Source organism: Bombina bombina, chromosome 5 (assembly GCF_027579735.1).
Source record: "Bombina bombina isolate aBomBom1 chromosome 5, aBomBom1.pri, whole genome shotgun sequence".
NCBI lineage: Eukaryota > Metazoa > Chordata > Amphibia > Anura > Bombinatoridae > Bombina > Bombina bombina.
The window spans coordinates 1,105,971,994-1,105,999,325 of NC_069503.1; the positions used below are offsets into that span (position 1 = coordinate 1,105,971,994).

The window sequence follows — 27,332 nt, forward strand, 5'->3', positions numbered from 1 at the left end:
TCATGTTTTTCTTTTATAGATAATACTTGTCTTGAAGAAGGCTCAAACAAAAGCCGAAACGTTGACTATGATTACAGTATATATATTTAAAATTCTGATGTGTTCAGATTAAATACTGGCAGTTGTTGAAACTAAAAATCCTGTGAGTGCCCTTCTTTGCAACAAAACACCCAGGTTGATGCTACACCACAGAGGTTGGAGTGCTGGGCCACCAGCTAATTGACATATATATATACACATACACACACACACATATACACACATTTACTGTATGTATATATTGACATGATAGCATCACGCAGTTCCTGCAGATTTGTCAGTTGCACATCTATGATGCGAATCTCCCATTCCACCACACCCCAAAGGTGCTCTATTGGATTGAGATCTGATGACTGTGGAGGCAATTTGAGTACAGTGAACTCATTGTCATGTTCAAGAAACCAGTTTGAGATGATTAGAGCTTTGTGACATGGCGTACTATCCTCCTGGAAGTAGCTATCAGAAGATGGGTACACTGTTGTCATAAAGGGATGAGCATCGCCTAGAAAATCTGGGAAAGTTGGTGAAGTCACCAAGCCTTGGAAACCAAGAACTGCCAGGAAAAACTACAGGGCTTAAGGAAACCAAATGGGGGGTTGGTATTCAAACCCCTTGACCTTAGCTCCCTTAAAGGGACAGTCAACACAAAAGTAGTTTTAACCTGTATCAATAAAGTTGCCCTAGATCGTTTTTTCTAAATATATGCCAGTTTTTAAAGATAATCCGTTTTCAAGTTAAATCACTTACTTTCCCCCCTGTTGTCGTTTTAAAATGTCCGTGTAGCTCCGCCCCTTTTTTGTCATCCATGACATCATGAAAATCCTGTGTTCCTGTAATTATTCTAAGTTACTCGTAACCCGTTTTCTGCGCATGCGCAATGCGCCTATTGTACTCTGCGCACTTTTTCACAGGATTAAAGGTGCACAGCAGCTGGGGACCAATAAAGTTGTTTTATGAAACATAATAAAAGATTTTATATTACAGTCTCAAAGGTCTTTGACAATGATGTCCTGCACAGATCACACAACCAAATGACAGATGACAGCTCTATTAATTCACATATGATTCGCTATTGAAATATTGGCACCAATCAAAATAGCACAGTTGATGCAAAGCAATATTTTTTAACCCCTCACTTCTATAGAGGACTGCAAAGCATTGTATCCAGCTATGGCATTATAGTTAAGCTCTCTTTGGTTGCCAATGGGGTAACTCTCACCCTGTAAGCTACTTTGATTGGTGCAATTTCATCACAAACACCAAACATGCTTATTCAAATGCATTATTTTGATCAGTCATTTTGAGGTTACCATTTCCAAAGGAGACCCTTATACTGTTCCTGTAATTTACATCTAAAAAATGTAGTACTCACCCAAACAGGCTAGAGAGCATTCTGCATACTTAGGTATGCAGCAGTTTACCAACACTATAAAGACAGGGAATACAAAAATGTCTGTCTTATTATTAGAACATGGTTGTTTAATGCCCTGTTTTACATGAAGGTTTTGGCAGCATTGTAGCCCTCTTTGGTAGCCAATAAGTTAGACAATACAACTCTGCATTTTATTAGGCAGAACATGAAGTCAAGAGAGTAATTTGTATCTTGCTGCACAGACAGTAAACAACTCTATTTGTCTAACAAGTGGCTTCCAGTAATGTGTGATATTTATATTGGGTGGCACTGAGGGGTAGGGAGTGCAGGGCAGTCAGTGGGCTGAGCTGTTGTTTAGGGGTTCCCAGTTTCACTTTTAGATACCAGAATATAAATAGGAGATGGGGGCTGCACTATAGCGCTAACAAAACAGAAAAAAAATTGTTGAAATTGCCCAGAGTACAATAGGTACATTGCGCATGCGCAAAAAATGGGTTACGAGTAATTTAGAACAATTACAGGAACACAGGATTTTCATGATGTCAAGGATGACGAAAAGGGGCGGAGCTACACAGACATTTTAAAACGACAACAGGGGGAAAAGTAAGTGATTTAACTTGAAAACGGATTATCTTTAGAAACTGGCATATATTTTGAAAAAACGATCTAGCGCAACTTTATTGATACATGTTAAAACTACTTTTGTGTTGACTATCCCTTTAAAGGCCTAGAAACCGCAAGACCCATAATTAATCGGCTGCTTTTTCAAATGGTGTGGATCTTGTGGGTTAAAGTTTAAGCATATTATTTGAAAGAAAAAAAATGTACAAAGTTTTAAGGCAATTTACACATATATACCCTTCTGATAGGCCTATTACAGGATAAAATAAAAAACATTAGGAAACACAACGTACAGTTTCTTGCATTTCATGATATATACATAAAATAATGGTATAGTTTGAAAGAATCTCAGCAAATTTTTTAACTGTAAATGTAAAATCATGCTGTTATACAAAAGCTTCTCTAATTACTACACAATTAGCACATAATGAGGCTGGTACCCAGCAAACAGACATAACTAGCAGTGGAGCTTATGAGTAATAAAAGTTAATGATCTGGTCCCTCTGCACTGTAAAAATTCAAAAAAACAATAAGGTTATAAATGGGGATATACAATCTGGGCGATTACTGAAAGTCCTGACATATTCATGAGTAGATGCAATTTTGTTTGTTCGAAAACAGCTTTTCTGCACATTTGCATGGGGTGGAAGGTGTTAAAAAAATGTTATTATTAGAAAATAGTAAAGCGACTGTGAGCCTTATAATTTAACCGTTCACTACTGGGAATTTCAGAGAAAAACTTGCCCAAAATAGCAGAGAATTTTTAGCATTTTCTTTGTCACTTTATTTAAACAGACATGCATGGCTTTTGTTTTTTAGGTAATTAATTAGATGGCCGCTAATTGGAGCTGCGCACCCAACTTCTGAAATTCCCAGCAGTGAAGGTGTTAATTAGCTAGCTGGTAAGGGTAATAGTGCTGTAATATAGGTATTAGCCTCCCAACTGATACCTCCCCAATGATCCTTCCAAAACAGCTCTCAATCCCCCACCATCTTCGTTACTAGCAGACAGACATTCTGCCAGTATGAACTTTTAGGGATTTTGTCAATTAATTTTACTTATTTTTTAAATTTCCGCAGTGTAAGATCCTTTCTTAACCTCCCACCTCCCTGATCCCTCCCAAACAGATCTCAAACCCTCCCCCCTTCTAATGGCCTCCTCCATGTTAGGTACTGGCAGCTGTCTATCAGTACCCAGTTTTTAAGTATTTTTAAATTTTGTATTTATTTATTATATTTTTTCTGCAGTGCAGGGGTTCTCCCCACAATCCTTTCAAATGTTTTTTGTAGCATAGGGTCCCCCTTTCACTCCCTCCTCCGCCGCTGGGTCGCATACCTGCATCCTCTCCCACTGGCACCAATGTAGAAATTGTCACGGACAGTGTCACTATCTGTAACGATCTGGCAATCTGCCTTCATATGGTAACGGAGCACAGATCAAGCTCCATTACCATATGAAGGCAGATGCTGGAAGCCCAGAAACCGGGACTGCTTGGGCTTCCAGCATGTCAGACGTAGATTTATGTTATGCGATACGATGAGCTATGTACTGCATATAAATACGAAGCTAATCACGCTACAAAAGTTTTTTGTCTATTTGCTGAAGAACAATGTTGTAAGTAATAAGGCAAATAAAGGCAAGACCGGCACACACACAAAAAAACATAATTTATGCTTACCTGAGAAATGTATTTCTCTTGTGGTGTATCCAGTCCACGGATCATCCATTACTTGTGGGATATTCTCCTTCCCAACAGGAGGTTGCAAGAGGATCACCCACAGCAGAGCTGCTATATAGCTCCTCCCCTAACTGCCATATCCAGTCATTCGACCGAAACTAGCCGAGAAAGGAGACACCATAGGGTACAGTGGTGACTGTAGTTTAAAATTAAGACCTGCCTTAAAAGGACAGGGCGGGCCGTGGACTGGATACACCACAAGAGAAATAAATTTATCAGGTAAGCATAAATTATGTTTTCTCTTGTTAGGTGTATCCAGTCCACAGATCATCCATTACTTGTGGGATACCAATACCAAAGCTAAAGTACACGGATGAAGGGAGGGACAAGGCAGGTACTTAAACGGAAGGGACCACTGCCTGTAGAACCTTTATCCCAAAAATAGCCTCCGAAGAAGCAAAACTATCAAATTTGTAAAATTTTGAAAAGGTATGAAGCGAAGACCAAGTCGCCGCTTTGCAAATCTGTTCAACAGAAGCCTCATTTTTAAAGGCCCAGGTGGAAGCCACAGCTCTAGTAGAATGAGCTGTAATCCTTTCAGGGGGCTGCTGTCCAGCAGTCTCATAGGCTAAGCGTATTACGCTCCGAAGCCAAAAAGAAAGAGAGGTTGCCGAAGCCTTTTGACCTCTCCTCTGTCCAGAGTAAACAACAAACAGGGAAGATGTTTGACGAAAATCTTTAGTCGCTTGTAAGTAAAACTTTAAAGCACGGACTACGTCCAAATTATGTAAAAGACGTTCCTTCTTTGAAGAAGGATTAGGACACAATGATGGAACAACAATCTCTTGATTGATATGCTTGTTGGAAACTACCTTAGGTAAAAACCCAGGTTTTGTACGCAGAACTACTTTATCTGTATGGAAAATCAGATAAGGAGAATCACATTGTAAAGCTGATAACTCAGAGACTCTACGAGCCGAGGAAATAGCCATCAAAAACAGAACTTTTCAAGATAAAAGTTTGATATCAATGGAATGAAGGGGTTCAAACGGAACTCCTTGAAGAACTTTAAGAACCAAGTTTAAGCTCTATGGAGGAGCAACAGGTTTAAACACAGGCTTAATTCTAACCAAAGCCTGACAAAATGCCTGGATGTCTGGAACCTCTGCCAGACGCTTGTGCAAAAGGATAGACAGAGCAGAAATCTGTCCCTTTAAAGAACTAGCTGATAATGCTTTATCCAAACCCTCTTGGAGAAAGGACAATATCCTAGGAATCCTAACCTTACTCCATGAGTAATTCTTGGATTCACACCAATGAAGATATTTGCGCCATATCTTATGGTAGATTTTCCTGGTTACAGGCCTTCGTGCCTGTATTAAGGTATCAATGACTGACTCGGAGAAACCACGCCTTGATAAAATCAAGCATTCAATCTCCAGGCAGTCAGTCTCAGAGAAATTAGATTTGGATGATTGAAAGGACCTTGTAGTAGAAGGTCTTGTCTCAGAGGCAGAGGCCAAGGTGGAAAGGATGACATGTCCACCAGGTCTGCATACCAGGTCCTGCGTGGCCATGCAGGCGCGATCAAGATCACCAATGCTCTCTCCTGTTTGATTTTGGCAATCAGTCAAGGGAGCAGAGGAAACGGTGGAAACACATAAGCCAGGTTGAAGAACCACGGTGCTGCTAGAGCATCTATCAGCGTCGCTTCTGGGTCCCTGGACCTGGATCCGTAACAAGGAAGCTTGGCGTTCTGGCGAGACGCCATGAGATCCAATTCTGGTGTGCCCAAACGATGAACCAATTGAGCAAACACCTCCGGATGGAGTTCCCACTCCCCCGGATGAAAAGTCTGACGACTTAGAAAATCCGCCTCCCAGTTCTCTACACCTGGGATATGGATCGCTGATAGATGGCAAGAGTGAGTCTCTGCCCAGCGAATTATCTTGGAGACTTCTAACATCGCTAGGGAGCTCCTGGTCCCCCCTTGATGGTTGATGTAAGCCACAGTCGTGATATTGTCCGACTGAAATCTGATGAACCTCAGGGTTGTTAACTGAGGCCAAGCTAGAAGAACATTGAATATTGCTCTTAACTCCAGAATATTTATTGGGAGGAGTTTCTCCTCCTGAGTCCACGATCCCTGAGCCTTCGGGGAATTCCAGACTGCACCCCAACCTAGAAGGCTGGCATCTGTTGTTACAATTGTCCAATCTGGCCTGCGAAAGGTCATACCTTTGGACAGATGGACCCGAGATAGGCACCAGAGAAGAGAATCTCTGCTCTCTTGATCCAGATTTAGCAGAGGGGACAAATCTGTGTAATCCCCATTCCACTGACCGAGCATGCATAATTGCAGCGGTCTGAGATGTAGGCGCGCAAATGGCACTATGTCAAATGGCACTATGTCCATCGCCGCTACCATTAAGCCGATCACTTCCATGCACTAAGCCACCGAAGGGCGCGGAATGTAGTGAAGAACACGGCAGGAATTTAGAAGTTTTGATAACCTGGACTCAGTCAGGTAAATTTTCATTTCTACAGAATCTATCAGAGTTCCTAGGAAGGAAACCCTTGTGAGGGGTGATAGAGAACTCTTTCCCTCGTTCACTTTCCACCCATGCGACCTCAGAAATGCCAACACTATATCCGTATGAGATTTGGCAATTTGGAAGTTTGACGCCTGTATAAAGATGTCGTCTAGATAAGGGGCCACTGCTATGCCCCGTGGTCTTAGGACTGCCAGAAGACACCCCAGAACCTTTGTAAAAATTCTTCGGGCTGTAGCTAACCCGAAGGGAAGAGCCACAAACTGGTAATGCCTGTCTAGAAAGGCAAACCTTAGGAACCGATGATGATCTTTGTGAATCGGTATGTGAAGGTAAGCATCCTTCAAATCCACTGTGGTCATGTACTGACCCTCCTGGATCATAGGTAGGATTGTCCGAATAGTTTCCATTTTGAACGATGGAACTCTGAGGAATTTGTTTAAGATCTTTAGATCCAAAATTGGTCTGAAGGTTCCCTCTTTTTTGGGAACCACAAACAGATTTGAATAAAATCCCTGTCCTTGTTCCATCTGTGGAACTGGATGGATCACTCCCATTATTAGGAGGTCTTGCACACAGCGTAAGAATGCCTCTTTCTTTATCTGGTTTACAGATAATCTCGAAAGGTGAAATCTCCCTTGTGGGGGGGAAGCTTTGAAGTCCAGAAGATATCCCTGAAATATGATCTCCAACGCCCAGGGATCCTGAACATCTCTTGCCCACGCCTGGGCGAAGAGAGAAAGTCTGCCCCCTACTAGATCCGTTGCCGGATAGGGGGCCGTTCCTTCATGCTGTCATAGAGGCAGCAGCAGGCTTTCTGGCCTGCTTGCCTTTGCTCCAGGCCTGGTTAGATTTCCAGGCCGGCTTGGATTGCGCAAAAGTTCCCTCTTGTTTTGTAGCAGAGGAAGTTGATGCTGCACCTGCCTTGAAGTTTCGAAAGGCACGAAAATAAGACTGTTTGGCCCTTGATTTGGCCCTGTCCTGAGGAAGGGTATGACCCTTACCTCCAGTAATGTCAGCAATAATTTCCTTCAAACCAGGCCCGAATAGGGTCTGCCCCTTGAAGGGAATGTTAAGTAATTTAGACTTTGAAGTCACGTCAGCTGACCAAGATTTAAGCCATAGCGCCCTACGCGCCAGGATGGCGAATCCAGAATTCTTAGCCGTTAGTTTAGTCAAATGAACAATGGCATCAGAAACAAAAGAATTAGCTAGCTTAAGTGTTCTAAGCTTGTCAAGTATTTCAGTCAATGGAGTAGCTGTCTGAAAGGTCTCTTCCAGAGACTCAAACCAGAACGCTGCAGCAGCAGTGACAGGAGCAATGCATGCAAGGGGCTGCAGGATAAAACATTGTTGAATAAACATTTTCTTAAAGGTAACCTTCTAATTTTTTATCCATTGGATCTGAAAAAGCACAACTGTCCTCGACAGGGATAGTGGTACGCTTTGCTAAAGTAGAAACTGCTCCCTCCACCTTAGGGACCGTCTGCCATAAGTCCCATGTGGTGGCGTCTATTGGAAACATTTTTCTAAAAATAGGAGGGGGGGAAAACGGCACACCGGGTCTGTCCCACTCCTTAGTAATAATTTCTGTAAACCTTTTAGGTATTGGAAAAACGTCAGTACACACCGGCACCGCATAGTATTTATCCAGTCTACACAATTTATCTGGCATTGCAATTGTGTCACAGTCATTCAGAGCAGCTAAAACCTCTCCAAGCAACACCCGGAGGTTCTCAAGCTTAAATTTAAAAGTAGACATATCTGAATCAGGTTTCCCCGAGTCAGAGACGTCACCCACAGACTGAAGCTCTTCCTCAGCTTCTGCATATTGTGACGCAGTATCAGACATGGGCCTTAAAACATCTGCACGCACTGTATTACGTCTAACCCCAGAGCTATCGCGCTTTCCTCTGAATTCAGGCAGTCTGGCTAATACCGCTGAGCAGGAGTCAAAGGGTCCGACTCGTGGGGAGAGTTAGTCGGCATAACTTCCCCTTCGTCAGAATCCTCTGGTGATAATTCTTTTAAAGATAACAGCTGATCTTTATTGTTTAAAGTGAAATCAATACATTTAGTACACATTCTCCTATGGGGTTCCACCATGGCTTTTAAACATAATGAACAAGGAGTTTCCTCTATGTCAGACATGTTTATACAGACTAGCAATGAGACTAGCAAGCTTGGAAAACACTTTAAATCAAGTTAACAAGCAATATAAAAAAAACGTTACTGTGCCTTTAAGAGAAACAAATTTTGCCAAAATTTGAAATAACAGTGAAAAAAGGCAGTTAAACTAACGAAATTTTTACAGTGTATGTAACAAGTTAGCAGAGCATTGCACCCACTTGCAAATGGATGATTAACCCCTTAATACAAAAAACAGATTAACAAAATGAAAAATGTTTTTTAAACAGTCATAACTGACACAGCTCCTACTTTTGAAGCCTTTTGAGCCCTTCAGAGATGTCCTATAGCATGCAGGGGACTGCTGAGGGAAGCTGAATGTCACAGTTTGTAATTTTAACTGCACCAACTGTAACTTTTATACTATAACAGTGGAAAGCCTCAGGAAACTGTTTCTAGGCAAAAAACATAATTTATGCTTACCTGATAAATTTATTTCTCTTGTAGTGTATCCAGTCCACGGATCATCCATTACTTATGGGATATATTCTCCTTCCCAACAGGAAGTTGCAAGAGTCCACCCACAGCAAAGCTGCTATATAGCTCCTCCCCTAACTGCCATTACCAGTCATTCGAAAACCATAGGGTGCAGTGGTGACTGTAGTTTAATGGAAAAATTACCTGCCTTAAAGTGACAGGGCGGGCCGTGGACTGGATACACTACAAGAGAAATAAATTTATCAGGTAAGCATAAATTATGTTTTCTCTTGTTAAGTGTATCCAGTCCACGGATCATCCATTACTTATGGGATACCAATACCAAAGCTAAAGTACACGGATGATGGGAGGGACAAGGCAGGTACTTAAACGGAAGTTACCACTGCCTGTAAAAAACCCTTTCTCCCAAAAATAGCCTCCGAAGAAGCAAGGTATCAAATTTGTTAAATTTGAAAAAGTATGAAACGCAGACCAAGACTCCGTCTTGTAATCTGTTCAACAGAAGCCACATTTAAAAAAGGCCCAAGTGAAAACCACAGCTCTAGTAGAATGAGCTGTAATCCCTTCAGGAGGCTGCTGTCCAGCAGTCTCATAAGCTAAATGAATTATGCTTTTTAACCAAAAAGACAGAGAGGTTGCTGAAGTCCTTTGACCTCTCCTCTGTCCAGAATAGACAACAAACAAGGTGAATGTTTGATGAAAATCTGTAGTAGCTTGTAAGTAAAACTTTAAAACACGAACCACGTCCAAATTGTGTAATAGACGTTCCTTCTTTGAAGAAGGATTAGGATACAAGAATGGAACAACAATCTCTTGAGTGATATTCTTGTTAGATACCACCTTAGGTAAAAACCCAGGTTGGTACACAGGACTACCTTATCCGTACGGAGAACCAGATAAGGAGAATCACATTGCAACGCAGATAACTCGGAGACTCTATGAGCCGAGGAAATAGCTACCAAAAAGGAACTTTCCAAGATAGAAGTTTGATATCTATGGAATGAAAAGGTTCAAATGGAACTCCTTGAAGAACCTTAAGAACCAGCTTTAAGCTCCATGGCGGAGCAACATTTTTAACCACAGGCTTGGTTCTAACCAAAGCCTGACCAAATGCCTGAACGTCTAGAATACCTGCCAGACGCTTGTGCAAAAGAATAGACAGAGTAGAAATCTGTCCTTTTAAAGAACTAGCTGACAACCCTTTTCTCAAAATCATCTTGGAGAAAAGATAATATCCTGGGAATCCAGACTTTACTCCATGAGTAACCCTTGGATTCATAACAATAAGATATTTACACCATATCTTATGTTAAATTTTCCTAGAGACAGGCTTTTATGCCTGTATTAAGGTATCAATTACTGACTCGGAGAAGCCATGCTTTGATAACATCAAGCGTTCTGTCTCCAGGCAGTCCATCTCAGATTAGTTATATTTAGATGGTTGAAAAGACCCTGAGGTAGAGGGTCCTGTCTCAGAAGCAGAGACCGTGGTGGAAAGGATGACATGTCCACCAGATCTGCATACCAGGTCCTGCGTGGCCACGCAGGCGCTGTCAAAAGCACCAAAGCACTCTCCTGCTTGATCTTGTGCAAACCCCTCCGGAGGGAATTCCCACTCCCCCGGATGAAAAGTCTGACGACTTAGAAAATCTGCCTCCCAGTTCTCAACACCTGGGATAGGGATAGCTTTTAGACAAGAGTGAGTCTCTGTCCAGTGAATTATTTTAAGACTTCTAACATTGCTAGGGAACTTCTGTTCCCCCTTGATGGTTGATGTAAGCCACAGTCGTGATATTGTCCGACTGAAATATGATGTACCTCAGAGTTGCTAACTGAGGCCAAGTCTGAAGAGCATGGAATATCGCTCCCAGTTCCAGAATATTCATTAGAAGGAGGGTCTCCTCCTGAGTCCACTATCCCTGAGCCTTCAGGGAGTTCCAGACTGTATCCCAACCTAAAAGGCTGGCATCTGTTGTAACAATTGTCCCATCTGACCTGCGGAAGGTCATACCCTTGGACAGATGGACCCGAGATAGTCACCAGAGAAGAGAATCTCTGGTTTCTTGGTCCGGATTTAACAGGAGAACAAATCTGTGTAATCCCTGTTCCTCTGGCTGAGCATGCAAAGTTGCAGTGGTCTGAAATGTAGGCGTGCAAACGGTACTATGTCCCTTGCCGCTACCATTAAGCCGATTACATTCATGTACTGAGCCACCAAAGGGCGCGGATGGAATGAAGAACACGGCAGAAATTTAGAAACTTTGACAACCTGGACTCCGTCAGGTAAATTTTAATTTCTACAAAATCTATCAGAATCCCTAGGAGGGAAACCCTTGATATTGGGGATAGAGAACTCTTTCCTTGTTCACTTTCCACCCATGCGATCTCAGAAATGCCAGTACTACGTCCGTATGAGACTTGGCAACTTGGATGTTTGACGCCTGTATCAGGATGTCGTCTAAATAAGGGGCCACTTCTATGCCCCGCGGCCTAAGGACCGCCAAAGTGACCCCAGAACCTCCATAAAGATTCTAGGGGCTGTAGTTAACCCAAAGGAAAGAGCTACAAACTGGTAATGCCTGTCTAGAAAGGCAAACCTGAAAAACCGATGGTGATCTTTATGCATCGTAATGTGAGGATAAGCATCCTTCAAATCCATTGTAGTCCTCTATTGACTCTCCTGGATCATAGTTAAGATGGTACGAATAGTTTCCATCTTAAATGATAGAATTCTAAAGAATTTGTTTAAGTTCTTTTAGATCCAAAATAGGTCTGAAGGTTTCCTTTCCTTGGGAACCACAAACCGATTTGAGGAAAACTGTGTCCCTGTTCCTCTATTGGAACTGAATGGGTCACGTACACAATGCAAGAATGTCTCTTTCTTTATCTGGTTTGCAGATAAATGTGAAAGGCAAAAACTCCCCTTTTTTGGGGGGGAAAGCTTTGAAATCCAGAAGATATCTGGGGTATAATTTCCAATGCCCAGGGATCCTGGGCATCTCTTGCCCACGCCTGGGCGAAGAATGAAGTCTGCCCCCTATAGGATCCGTTACCAGATAGGGGTCCGTTCCTCATGCTGTTTTAGAGGCAGCAGCAGGCTCCTTGACCTGCTTATCTTTGTTCCAGGTCCGGTTGTCTCCAGACCGCCTTGGACTGAGCAAAAGTTCCCTCTTATTTTGCCTTAGAGGAAGTTGATGCCACACTTGCCTTGAATTTTCGAAAGGCACGAAAATTAGGCCTTTTTTGTCCCTTGATTTGGACCTGTCCTGAGGAAGGGCATGATCTTTTCCTCCAGTGATATAAGTAATAATCTCCTTCAAACTAGGCCTGAATAGGGTCTGCCCCTTGAAGGGAAGTTAAGTAGCTTGTTTATTAAAGTCACGACAGCTGACCATGATATAAGCCATAGCGCTCTGCGCGTCAGTATAGTAAAAAACAGAATTCTTAGCCGTTAGTCTAGTCAAAGGAACAAAGGCATCAGAAAACAAAGGAATTGGCTAGCTTAAGTGCTCTAAGCTTGTCAAATATATTCATCCAATGGAGCCTGTAAAGCCTCATCAAGAGACTCAAACCAGAACGCCGCAGCAGCAGTGACAGGAGCAATGCGTGCAAGGGGCTGCAGGATAAAACCTTGTTGAATAAACATTTTTTATCCATTGGATCTAAAAAAGCACAACAGTCCTCGCCAGAGGTAGTGGTACGCTTAGCTAGAGTAGAAACTCTTCTCTCCACCTTAGGAACTGTCTGCCATAAGTCCCGTGTGGTGGCAACTATTAGAAAACATTCTTCTAAAAAATAGGAGGGGAAGAGAACGGCACACCTGGTCTATCCCATTCCTTATGAAAAATTTTAGTAAACCTCTTTAGGTATTGGAAAAACATAAGTACACACCGGCACTGCATATTATTTATCCAGTCTACACAATTTCTCTGGCACTGCGATTGTACACATTCATTCAGAGCAGCTAAAGCCTCCCTGAGCAACAAGTGGAGGTTCTCAAGCATAAATTTTAAATGTAGAAATATCAGAATCAGGTTAAATCATCTTCCCTGAGTCACAAATATCACCCACAGACTAAGCATATTGTGAGGTAGTATCAGACATGGTTCTTAAAGCGTCTGTATGCTCTGTATCTACCCCCAGAGCTGTTTTGCTTTCCTTTAATTTCAGGTAGTCTGACTAATACTGCTGCCAGTGTATTATACACAACCTTTGCCATGTCTTGTAAAATAAACGCTATGGGCGCCATTGATATACTTGGCGCCATTTGAGCGTGAGTCCCTGGAGCGGGAGTCAAAGGGTCTGACACGTGGGGAGAGTTAGTCGGCATAACTTCCCCCTCGACAGAATCCTCTGGTAAAATAAACGCTATGGGTGCCCTTGATGTACTTGGCGCCATTTGAGCGTGAGTCCCTAAAGCGGGAGTCAAAGAGTCTGACACGTGGGGAGAGTTAGTCGGCATAACTTCCCCCTCGACAGAATCCTCTGGTGATAATGTTTTTAAATACAAAAAATGATCTTTATTGTTTAACATGAAATCAGTACATCTGGTACACATTCTAAAATGGGGTTCCACCATGGCTTTAAACATAATAAACACAGAGCCTCCTCTATGTTAGACATGTTAGAACTAATAAAGAGACTAGTAAGCTTGGAAAACACTTTAAATCAAGTTAACAAGCAAATATAACAAACGTTACTGTGCCTTTAAGAGAAACAAATTTTGTCAAAATTTGAAAAACAGTGAAAAAAGGCAGTAAATCAAACGAAATTTTTACAGTACATGTAATAAGTTAACAGAGCATTGCACCCACTTGCAAATGGATGATTAACCCCTTAATGCAAAAAACAGATAAAAAAAAAACGACATTTTTTTAAACAGACACAACAAAACTGCCACAGCTGAGCTGTGGATTACCTTCCCTATAACTGTTTCTATGCAAAATTTAAGCCAGCCATGTGGAAAAATTAGGCCCCAATAAGTTTTATCACCAAACATATGTTAAAAAACGATTAAACATGCCAGCAAACGTTTTAAAACACATTCTTATAAGAGTATGTATGTCTATTAATAAGCCTGATCCAGTCGCTATCACTGCATTTAAGGCTTTACTTACATTACTTTGGTATCAGCAGTATTTTCTTAGTCAATTCCATTCCTTAGAAAAATATATTACTGCACATACCTTAGCATATATCTCTATCAATCAGCCTGGTACCAGTCGCTTTCACTGCATTTAAAGGCTGTACTTACATTACTTCGGTATCAGCAGTATTTTCTTAGTCAATTCCATTCCTTAGAAAAATATTTTACTGCACATACCTTATTTGCAGGAAAACCTGCACGCCATTCCCCCTCTGAAGTACCTTACTCCTCAGAATGTGTGAGAACAGCAACTGGATCTTAGTTACGTCTGCTAAGATCATAGAAAAAACGCAGGCAGATTCTTCTTCCAAATACTGCCTGAGATAAACAGCACACTCCGGTGCCATTTAAAAATAACAAACTTTTGATTGAAGAAATAAACTAAGTATAAAAAACCACAGACTCTCACGACCTCCTATCTATGTTGAGACTTGCAAGAGAATGACTGGTAATGGCAGTTAGGGGAGGAGCTATATAGCAGCTTTGCTGTGGGTGGACTCTTGCAACTTCCTGTTGGGAAGGAGAATATATCCCATAAGTAATGGATGATCCGTGGACTGGATACACTTAACAAGAGAAATAAAGCCAGCTATGTGGAAAAAACTAGGCCCCAATAAGTTTTATCACCAAAGCATATATAAAAACGATTAAACATGCCAGCAAACGTTTTATATTGCACATTAATCAGAGTATATACCTCTGATAGCAAGCCTGATACTAGTCGCTATTAAATCACTGTATTTAGGCTTTAACTTACATTAATCCGGTATCAGCAGCATTTTCTAGCAAATTCCATCCCTAGAAAAACTTAACTGCACATACCTTATTGCAGGATACCCTGCACGCCATTCTCCCTCTGAAGTTACCTCACTCCTCAGACATATGTGAGAATAGTAGTGGATCTTAGTTACTTCTGCTAAGATCATAGAAAAACGCAGGCAGATTCTTCTTCTAAATGCTGCCTGAGATAAAATAGTACACTCCGGTACCATTTAAAAACAAACTTTTGATTGAAGAAAAAACTAACTATATTTTACCACTTTCCTCTTACTACCTCCAGCTATGTTGAGAGCTTGCAAGAGAATGACTGGATATGGCAGTTAGGGGAGGAGCTATATAGCAGCTCTGCTGTGGGTGATCCTCTTGCAACTTCCTGTTGGGAAGGAGAATATCCCACAAGTAATGGATGATCCGTGGACTGGATACACCTAACAAGAGAAAATGTCTACGTTTGTTTTAAATATACACATACATACACGCACATACATATACATACACATACATATATATATATATATATATATATATATATATATATATATCACACTTAATAAATGACAAAATGTCATGGTGTTTCACAGAGATCTGTTTTACAAGGATTTTATGTGAAATTAGACTTTATTATATTGTTTTCACACAAAGCAACAAAACGTACAAATGAGATACTACAGAAATAACATCACGGAAATAAAGAATTTATATGGTTTTTATTCAAAGATGCACACAAGTACATATTGTGACTTTTCTGTTGGTCAACTGTACTCGCCTATTCCCGTGAATTACAGGTCACATTTGTTTGCAGCATTTCATTTTGAAAAAGGGACAAATTATGTGGCGTATGGCTTGGCCCGTATTCTACCAAAATACTAGTGCACTCATGTGGCAGAACTTGCTGCAAGGCTTTAACCCTTTAAGTACAAGTGGAAGCAACTATAATGGATGTCTTCATAAATCAGATGCAAGAGCTCAGAGCTAACACAATGAGCAAGATTTATCAAAAAAGTTCTCCTAAAATTGCGCCTATAAATCCGCATACGAATGAATTGGGGGAACTTCCTTTTTTTCACGTGGAGAAAGTCAGCTCGCCTTCTAAACAGCGCAATTCATTGAGTTTAATTTTTTGATACATTTGTGCGCACTGTTGCGCCACTCCAAGGCCGAGCTGCAGAGAACTTGGAGGAGAATACAAAGAAGAATTCTACTGGTCCTTTATAAATCCAGCCCATCGTATTCTGCTCTTTCAAATATGCTTCCCTAAAGAAAACTGAATTATGCACATCCTTAGCCAGCAGCGGTGAAGAACTCAGCTACATCTTATATTATAATAAAAGTACAAATGTTAATAAATGACAACTGGGAAGGGGAGAAGAAAAAAAAAACATCAGGTAGTGAAAGACACCCCCCCACACCCCTTCACACACACACATCCTATTGTTACTTTATTTGTTTCAGAAATCCAAGGGCACAGCTCATGTGATAAAGAACATAGGGAAACTCATATCACAAGACCATTTTTGCTTTGTGCTCCAAGATATTTTCTGGAGGGCAAAAGGTCCTAAAATAAATGATATTTTCTTAAAGGGACTTGAAATCCATTTTTTTTCTTTTGTTTTAGACAGAGCATATCATTTTAAAAATGTTCCAATTCACTTTTATTAAATTTGCTTTGTAGATAACTACATAGGTAGGGTGCAAATATCTGGAGAACTACATGACAGGAAATAGTGCTGCCATCTAGTGATCTTACTAATGTATGACATTCTTGTAAAACTACTCCATATAGAGCTGCAGGCACATGCACACTCCTGAACTTACCGACCTGTTTTTCAAAAAAAGGATAATAAAAGAACAAAGAAAAGATAAGACGTAAATTAGAAAGTTGTTTAAAATGCCATGCTTTATCTGAATAAAATAAAACATTTTGGGTTTCATGGTCCTTTTAAGACGTAACACACAAGATTTCACTGAATGATCATGAAAAATCAGGGTGCTAAAGAAAAAGAAATAAAAAAATAAAATCTCAGGATCTACTTTTTGTGACGTTAAACTTGGATGTGTCCGTTTAGTCAAATTCAGGCCAGCCTAGTCCAGAACTCCTCATCTAGATGTAAATTCATGTTTTGTTAGCATAACCATGATTAGCTGCATCAAGACATACAAGAGTTTGCCAAAAGAAGAAGCCATGAGATTTTCATAAACTATTTCTCTGCAGGGATTTCGGTGTTAATTACAATGTTCTGCATCCACTTCTGTATGTGTGTGTACGTTATATATATATAATAATGTTCTGCATCCACTTCTGTATGTGTGTGTACATTATATATATAATAATGTTCTGCATTCACTTCTGTATGTGTGTGTACGTTATATATATAATAATGTTCTGCATCCATTTCTGTATGTGTGTGTACATTATATATATAATAATGTTCTGCATCCACTTCTGTATGTGTGTGTACATTATATATATAATAATGTTCTGCATCCACTTCTGTATGTGTGTGTACATAATATATATATAATAATGTTCTGCATCCACTTCTGTATGTGTGTGTACATTATATATATAATAATGTTCTGCATCCACTTCTGTATGTGTGTGTACATTATATATATAATAATGTTCTGCATCCACTTCTGTATGTGTGTGTACATTATATATATAACAATGTTCTGCATCCACTTCTGTATGTGTGTGTACATTATATATATATAATAATGTTCTGCATCCACTTCTGTATGTGTGTGTACATTATATATATAATAATGTTCTGCATCCACTTCTGTATGTGTGTGTACATTATATATATATAATAATGTTCTGCATCCACTTCTGTGTGTGTACATTATATATATATATATATAATAATGTTCTGCATCCACTTCTGTATGTGTGTGTACATTATATATATATATAATAATGTTCTGCATCCACTTCTGTATGTGTGTGTACATTATATATATAACAATGTTCTGCATCACCCTCCTGTATGTGTGTGTACATTATATATATATAACAATGTTCTGCATCCACTTCTGTATGTGTGTGTACATTATATATATAATAATGTTCTGCATCCACTTCTGTATGTGTGTGTACATTATATATATAATAATGTTCTGCATCCACTTCTGTATGTGTGTGTACATTATATATATATATATATATATAATAATGTTCTGCATCCACTTCTGTATGTGTGTGTACATTATATATATAACAATGTTCTGCATCCACTTCTGTATGTGTGTGTACATTATATATATATAATAATGTTCTGCATCCACTTCTGTATGTGTATGTACATTATATATATATAATAATGTTCTGCATCCACTTCTGTATGTGTGTGTACATAATATATATATAACAATGTTCTGCATCCACTTCTGTATGTGTATGTACATTATATATATATAATAATGTTCTGCATCCACTTCTGTATGTGTGTGTACATAATATATATATAATAATGTTCTGCATCCACTTCTGTATGTGTGTGTACATTATATATATAACAATGTTCTGCATCACCCTCCTGTATGTGTGTGTACATTATATATATATAACAATGTTCTGCATCCACTTCTGTATGTGTGTGTACATTATATATATAATAATGTTCTGCATCCACTTCTGTATGTGTGTGTACATTATATATATAATAATGTTCTGCATCCACTTCTGTATGTGTGTGTACATTATATATATATATATAATAATGTTCTGCATCCACTTCTGTATGTGTGTGTACATTATATATATAACAATGTTCTGCATCCACTTCTGTATGTGTGTGTACATTATATATATATAATAATGTTCTGCATCCAGTTCTGTATGTGTATGTACATTATATATATATAATAATGTTCTGCATCCACTTCTGTATGTGTGTGTACATAATATATATATAATAATGTTCTGCATCCACTTCTGTATGTGTGTGTACATTATATATATAACAATGTTCTGCATCCACTTCTGTATGTGTGTGTACATTATATATATATAGCAATGTTCTGCATCCACTTCTGTATGTGTATGTACATTATATATATACAATAATGTTCTGCATCCACTTCTGTATGTGTGTGTACATTATATATATATATATATATATAATAATGTTCTGCATCCACTTCTGTATGTGTGTGTACATAATATATATATAATAATGTTCTGCATCCACTTCTGTATGTGTGTGTACATAATATATATATATATAATAATGTTCTGCATCCACTTCTGTATGTGTGTGTACATTATATATATAACAATGTTCTGCATCACCCTTCTGTATGTGTGTGTACATAATATATATATAATAATGTTCTGCATCCACTTCTGTATGTGTGTACATTATATATATATAATAATGTTCTGCATCCACTTCTGTATGTGTGTACATTATATATATATATAATAATGTTCTGCATCCACTTCTGTATGTGTGTACATTATATATATATATAATAATGTTCTGCATCCACTTCTGTATGTGTGTGTACATTATATATATAACAATGTTCTGCCTGTGTTCCTGTTAAACAACAAATAAGCTGCTCACTTACCCTAACATCTGTCGCATCCCCATGTCGGATATTACTGGCCCAAACTGTTGGTTCACTGCTGCTTTCAAAATAATGGAAGACTTTCAGAACTCTCTCAATGGCTCCTGGTGACCGCTCCATGCCAGTGCTGAGACGGGACTTGGCGTTTGAGGTGGGGGTGTGATTTAGGTTTGGGTCCAAATAAGCCGCTGCCATGCTCTTGCTGTATGCTAGGTGTCTGTCATATTCTAGAACAGAAAAGCAATCATATTAGAGAGAGGCTCCTGAGTCTGCTTCAGTAATTATCAGAAACATTAAAACAAAACATTATACTTAAAGGGACAGACATATATATATATCTCAAAGAGCAGAAGTTGAATATGTTAATATTTTTTTCCAGAAAGACAGCTAAGGAAAAGTGAAAAAGGAAGTGAATGATTGTAAATATCTCCTGGCTGACAAAGCAAATTTCCACTAAGAAAGAAAACAAACAACAACAACAACAAAAACAACACATTTTTAACCCTTTAAGGACACAGCTTTCAGTTTGCTCAATTGTTTTATGACGGAAAAAATCTGTCATATGTCCTTAAGAGGTTAAATATTCTCTTTTAGATTGGACAAATATTTTTAATTTTTTTTTTTTGGGGGGGGTGTCATGTCCTTTAAAGGGACATAAACCCTTTTTTTTTTCTTTCATGATTCAGATAGAACATACAATTTTAAACAACTTTCCAATTTATTTCTGTTATCAAATTTTCTTAGTTTTCTTGTTATCACTTGTTGAAAAGCAATAAAGTAAGCTTATGCGTGTGCACATGTCTGCAGCTCGATATGGACATTAGCAGGGGCACTAGATGGCAGCACTATTTCCTGTCATGTAGTGCTTCAGGCATGTGTACAATACCTACCTAGGTATCCCTTCAACGAAGAAGAACATGAGTACAAAGCACATTTGATAACAGAAGTAAATTGGAAACCTTTAAAAAATTGTATTCTCTACCGGAATAAAAAAAAAAAAAATGTTGGGTTCAATGTCCCTTTAATGATAAATCTACCTCTTTCTACTCAAATAATGAATTATTGGTGATTATATAGTATTTGCAAGCCACTTTTAGTGCTCTTCCACTTCATCTATATATACCCCATCTGGCTTAATACGTGGGTAGAAAATGTACACCCTATTTGGAGTGAGAAGAAAGATTTATTCCAAAACATGACTCTGGGTAAAAAGATGTGTAACCCATGCACAATAAAGCGACTGTACGAGCGCAGCTTCACTTAAGCTCACTTCAAGACTGAACAAATGTATTTATTAGCAGGGGCAGAGCATTTCCACTATTTCCAGAGTAGTAAGAATTAGCCGTTGACAACACATTACGCGTTTCACTCCTTTAAAACCAGTGATGTTTTGCACCTGACCAGTCCTGTCTATTAGGAAGTGTATCTGTTATTCTATCATGTGCATCATCGCTGTGATGTTATTACTGCATATGAGGGCACGGGCATAACTCTGTCTAACGAAGCACTGACACAAATTAGTACCACCAAATGATACTTTTAAGAGGAAATAACATTAAAGGGTTTGAAGGGACAAAAAGGTGTGAAAAAAAAAGTATTTTTTATTACATGCACAGGGGTTAAACACATTGTTAAGTCAGCTCTACAATGCACTATGGGTGGAGCTAATACATCTGGTGAGCCAATGTGTGTGTAGCCACCTATCCGCAGCTATCATCACCGTAGTGTATTGCTGCTCTCGAGCCTATCTAGGTATGCTTTTACACAAGAGAACAAAGACAATTTCATAACAGACGTAGATTGAAAAGTCTCTTAGATTTCCATGATCTATCTGAACCATTTATGTTTTGACTTTCATGTCAATTTAAAACATTTTTCTACTTACTTAATACATGTCTCTCTCTTTGTATCCATTGCTGGGAAAATATATGGCAGATAAATTAATGTTAGAACTATGCCTGATCTGTACTGACCTCATACAGGTTTCAAACATCCACAATAACAACAAAATCAGCTAAATATTTTACATAGACATGGATGAACATACAAGGGCACATGGCTACTCATAACATCAAGCTGCATCTTCACACACACACACACACACACACAAGCTGCATCTTTACACACACAAGCTGCATCTTCACACACACACAAGCTGCATCTTTACACACACACACAAGCTGCATCTTTACACACACACACAAGCTGCATCTTTACACACACACACAAGCTGCATCTTTACACACACACACAAGCTGCATCTTTACACACACACACAAGCTGCATCTTTACACACACACACAAGCTGCATCTTTACACACACACACACAAGCAGCATCTTTACACACACACACAAGCTGTATCTTTACACACACACAAGCTGCATCTTTACACACAAGCTGCATCTTTACACACACACACACAAGCTGTATCTTTACACACACACAAGCTGTATCTTTACACACACACACAAGCTGTATCTTTACACACACACACAAGCTGTATCTTTACACACACACACACACAAGCTGCATCTTTACACAAACACACACAAGCTGTATCTTTACACACACACAAGCTGTATCTTTACACACACACAAGCTGTATCTTTACACACACACACACACAAGCTGCATCTTTACACACACACACACACAAGCTGCATCTTTACACAAACACACACAAGCTGTATCTTTACACAAACACACACAAGCTGTATCTTTACACACACACACAAGCTGTATCTTTACACACACACAAGCTGCATCTTTACACACACACAAGCTGCATCTTTACACACACACAAGCTGCATCTTTACACACACACAAGCTGTATCTTTACACACACACACACACAAGCTGTATCTTTACACACACACACACAAGCTGCATCTTTACACAAACACACACAAGCTGTATATTTACACACACACACACAAGCTGTATCTTTACACACACACAAGCTGTATCTTTACACACACACAAGCTGTATCTTTACACACACACAAGCTGTATCTTTACACACACACAAGCTGTATCTTTACACACACACAAGCTGTATCTTTACACACACACAAGCTGTATCTTTACACACACACAAGCTGTATCTTTACACACACACAAGCTGTATCTTTACACACACACAAGCTGTATCTTTACACACACACACACAAGCTGTATCTTTACACACACACACACAAGCTGCATCTTTACACAAACACACACAAGCTGTATCTTTACACACACACACACAAGCTGCATCTTTACACACACACACAAGCTGCATCTTTACACACACACACAAGCTGCATCTTTACACACACACACACACAAGCTGCATCTTTAAACACACACACAAACTGTATCTTTACACACACAAGCTGCCTCTTTACACACACACACAAGCTGCATCCTTACACACACACACAAGCTGCATCTTTACACACATATTTATAAAACAACTGACTAATAGTCACTATTTGTATTTACACTTTAATACTAAAAATAATGAAGCACATTCACTGTAGATAGAATCCCATTTACCAACACACAAATCAAGGTTTAAAGTTAAAACATAAACGTTCATGATTCAGATACAACATGCAATTTTACACAACTTTCCAATGTACTTCTATTATCTAATTTGATTTGTTCTTTTGGTATCCTTTGTTGAGAAGCATACCAAGGTAGAATAAGAAGCAGCAATGCACTACTGGGACCTAACTGCTGATTGGTAGCTGCACATATATGCCTGTTGTAATTGGCTCACCCACATAGCTAATCTCCCAGTAGTGTATTGCTGCTCCTTTAACAAAGGTACCAAGAGAATGAAGCACATTTTGAAAGATAATCCCTTCATTACCCATTCCCCAGTTTTGAATAACCAACACTGTTATAGAAATACACTTTTTACCTCTGTGATTACCTTGTATCAAAGCCTCTGTCAAAAGAACTGAAAAAAGGGGGCAGTGTGCAGACTTGCATTTTAGCCAATTAGTGCTCACCTCAGGGTAAATTTATGTGCATGAGCTCAATGTTATCTATTGAAACACACTAACTAATGCCCTCTAGTGGTCAAAATGCATTCAGATTAGAGGCAGTCTTCAAGGTCTAAGAAATTAGCATATGAACATCCTAGGTTTAGCTTTCAACCAAGAATACGAAGAGAACAAAGCAAAATTGGTGATAAAAGTAAATTGGAAAGTTGTTTAAAATTGCATTCCCTATTTAAATCATGAAAGTTTTATTTGGACTTGACTGTCCCTTTAATATTTAATCAAACGCATTGTTAAACTTATGATCAAACACATTGTTAAACTTATGAAAACATAAATTATGCTTACCAAATAATTTCCTTTGCTTCATTCCTTACTTGAGGGAATACAGAACCTGGCCACCTGGAGACGGCACAGATTTAAATACCTCCCCCACTTCCCTCATATCCCAGTCATTCTGCCAAGGGAACAAGGAAAAGTAGGAGAAATATCAGGGTATAAATGGTGCCAGAAGAATAAAACTAAATTTTAGTCCGCCCTTCGGAGAATACGGGAGGGGGCCGTGGACTCTCCTCATACACAAGGAAAGGAAATTATCTGGTAAGCATAATTTATGTTTTCCTTCTTAATATAAGGAGAGTCCACGGCTTCATTCCTTACTTGTGGAAAACATATACCCAAGCTCCAGAAGACACTAAATTAAAGGGAAGGCAAAAAAGGAGGCGGACCCTATTCTGAGGGTACCACAACAGCCTGCAAAACCTCTATCCCAAAAGCTGCTTCAACCGAAGCAAAAACGTAAAACTTTTAAAATTTAGAAAAAGGTATGTAAGGAGGACCAGGTAGCCGCCCTACAAATCTGATCCATAGAGGCTTCATTCTTGAAGGCCAAAGAGGAAGCAACTGCTCTAGTTGAATGAGCCTTAATCCTCTGAGGAGGCTTATGTCCCGCTGTCTCATAAGCTAAGAGAATAATGCTCCTTAACCAAAAAGATTAGGAAGTGGACGAGGCCTTCTGCCCCTACACTTCCTAGAATAGACAACAAACAGAAAAGTCTGTCTAAACTCCTTTGCAGCATGAAGATAGAACTTCAAGGCCCGAACCACATCCAAATTATGAACTAAGCGTTCCTTCGAAGAAAGAGGATTAGGACACAAGGAAGGAACCACAATCTCCTGAATGATGTTGCGATCTGAAACGACCTTGGGAAGAAAACCTAACCCAGTACAAAGAACAGCCTTATCAGCATGAAAAACTAGGTAAGGAGGCTAACATTGCAAGGTCACCATTTAAGAAAGACTGCGCGCCGAAGCAATGGCCAGTAGAAAATGAACCTTCCAAGAAAGTAATTTAATGTCAACTACATGCATAGGCTCAAACAGAGCTATCTGCAAAACTTTAAAGATGAGATTTAAACTACAAGGAGGAGTGCTAGATCTAAACACAGGCCTGATTCTAACCAGAACCTAAACAAAAGACTGAACATCTGGAAGCTGAGCAAGCCTCCCGTGCAGTAAAACAGATAGGGCCGAAATCTGTCCCTTAAGGGAGCTAGCAGAAAGGCCCTTCTCCAGACCATCCTGGAGAAAGGAAAGAATCCTGGAAACCCTGACCTTATGCCAGGGGAATCCACGCTCTTCACATCAGAATAAGTAAGTTCTCCACACCTTACGATAGATGCGATGATTAACCGGCTTACGAGCTTGAATGAGAGTATCAATAACTCTCTCAGAGAAACCTCTCTTGGCTAGGACTAAGCGTTCAATCTCCACGCAGTCAGCCTCAGAGAATATAGATTTTGATGAACAAAATTACCTTGTTCCAGCAAGTCCCTGCGACAAGGTAACTTCAATGGAGGAGATGACGACATCCCCACTAGATCCGCAAACCACATCCTTCGCAGCCACGCTGGAGCAATCAGTATCACTGATGCCTGCCCCTGCTTGATGCGGGCCACTATTCGAGGAAGGAAAGTTAATGGCGGAAAAAGGTATATGAGACTGAACCTCCAAGGCACCACTAATGCATCTATTAGCTCCACCTGAGGATCCCTGGATCTCGACCCATACCTGGGTAGCTTGGTATTGAGACGGGACGGCATGAGATCTATTGCCGGAGTCCCCCACCTGTTGCAAATCTCCGCAAACACCTTGGGATGGAGAAACCTTTTCCCCCGGATGAAAGGATTGTCTGCAGAGAAAATCTGCTTCCCAGTTGTCCACACCCTGAATGTGGATCGCTTAAAGGGACACTCAAGTCAAAATTAAACTTCATTATTCAGATAGAGCATGCAATTTTATACAACTTTCCAATTTACTTCCATTAACAAAATGTGCACAGTCTTTTTATATTTACACTTTTAGAGTCACCAACTCCTACTGAGCATGTGCAAGAATTCACAGCATATACGTATATGCATTTGTGATTGGCTGATGGCTGTCACATGGTACAGGGGGAGTGGAAATAGACATAACTTTGCCATTTATTTAACAAAAATCTACTACTCATTTGAAGTTCAGAATAAGTGCTATTGCATTGTCTTCTTATCATGCATTTGTTAATTATGCAAATCTACAATGCTGACTGGTCCTTTAAAGCGAACAGGTGTGGGCCTCTGCCCACTCCAGAATCCAAGATACCTCCCTCATTGCTAGGGAGCTCCTCGTTCCGCCCTGGTGGTTGATGTAAGCCACTGAGGTGATATTGTCTGAATGGAATCTGATAAACTGGGACGAACCCAGACGGGGGCCAAGCCTTCAGAGCATTGAAGATTGCTCGAAGTTCCAGAATATTGATCGGAAGAGCGCTCTCCTCCCGAGACCAAAGGCCCTGAGAGACTCGCATCTGTAGTCAGAATCTCCCAGGATGGTCTTAAAAAGGATGCCCCTCGGGACAGGTGATCTGGACAGAGCCACCAAGAGAGCGATTCTCTTGACCGGTTGTCCAGAGAGACCTGTTGAGACAGATCCAAATGATTTCCACTCCACTGTCTCAGCATGTACAGTTGTAATGGTCTGAGACGAAACCTGGCAAAGGGAATTATGACCATGCTGGACACCATGAGACCAATCACCTCCATACACTGCGCCACAGAGGGCCTTGAGGAGGTCCGGAGGGCAAGATATGCCGAAACCAGCTTGCAGTGTCTCTGGTCTGAAAGAAATACCCTCATGACTAGTGAGTCTATTATAGTGTCCAGGAATTCTACCCTGGTGCTTGGCATAAGAGAATTCTTTTCTAAGTTTATCTTCCATCCATGGGATCGAAGAAGAGAGAGAAGAGATTCTGAATGTTCTTCCGCTAGACAAAAGGATGGTTCTTGTACCAGAATATTGTCCAAGTAAGGTGCTACTGCAATACCCTGGGTTCTGGCCACGGCCAAAAGAGCCCCCAGAACTTTTGTGAAAATCCTTCAGATCTATAGTGGTCATGAACTGTCCCTTCTGGACTAAGGGAAGGATAGACCTTATCATCTCCATCTTGAACAAAGGGACATTTAGAAACTTGTTTAAGCACTTTAGGTCCAGAATCAGGCGGAAAGTTCCCTCCTTTTTTGGAACCACAAAAAGGTTTGAGTAGTATCCCAAGCCTCGTTCCTCTATGGGAACCGGGACAATGACTCCTAAGGGGGACAGATCCCGAACGCACTCCAGAAAGACCTCCCTCTTCTCTGGTCTTGATGACAGATTTGAAAGAAGAAATCTGCCGATGGGTGGAAGAGACTTGAATCCAATTCTGCAACCCTGAGCAATGACCTCCAGGACCCAAGGATCCTGCACATCCCTGAACCAAGCTTCTGAGAAGAGTGAAAGTCTGCCCACTACCTGATCCATAGACAGATCGGGGACAAACCCTTCATGCTGATTTAGTCTCATCGGGCTTCTTGCTCTGCTTGGTCTTATTCCAGGACTGAGCCGGCTTCCAAATCTTAAGTTGCTTGGTCTTAG

At 40.0% G+C, this 27,332-nt stretch overlaps 1 protein-coding gene across 10 annotated transcripts in view; it reads right to left on the reverse strand.

Annotated features, from left to right (window-relative positions):
• PTK2 (protein tyrosine kinase 2) overlaps positions 1–27,332 on the reverse strand; it is a 773,150-nt gene that overhangs the window by 460,722 nt on the left and 285,096 nt on the right. For all 10 annotated transcript variants that reach the window (XM_053715391.1, XM_053715387.1, XM_053715388.1 and 7 more), the window contains one exon: positions 19,390–19,616. In XM_053715391.1, the coding sequence (XP_053571366.1) occupies positions 19,390–19,584 (195 nt within the window). In that variant the 5' untranslated portion in view covers positions 19,585–19,616. The remainder of the gene's footprint in view (positions 1–19,389; positions 19,617–27,332) is intronic.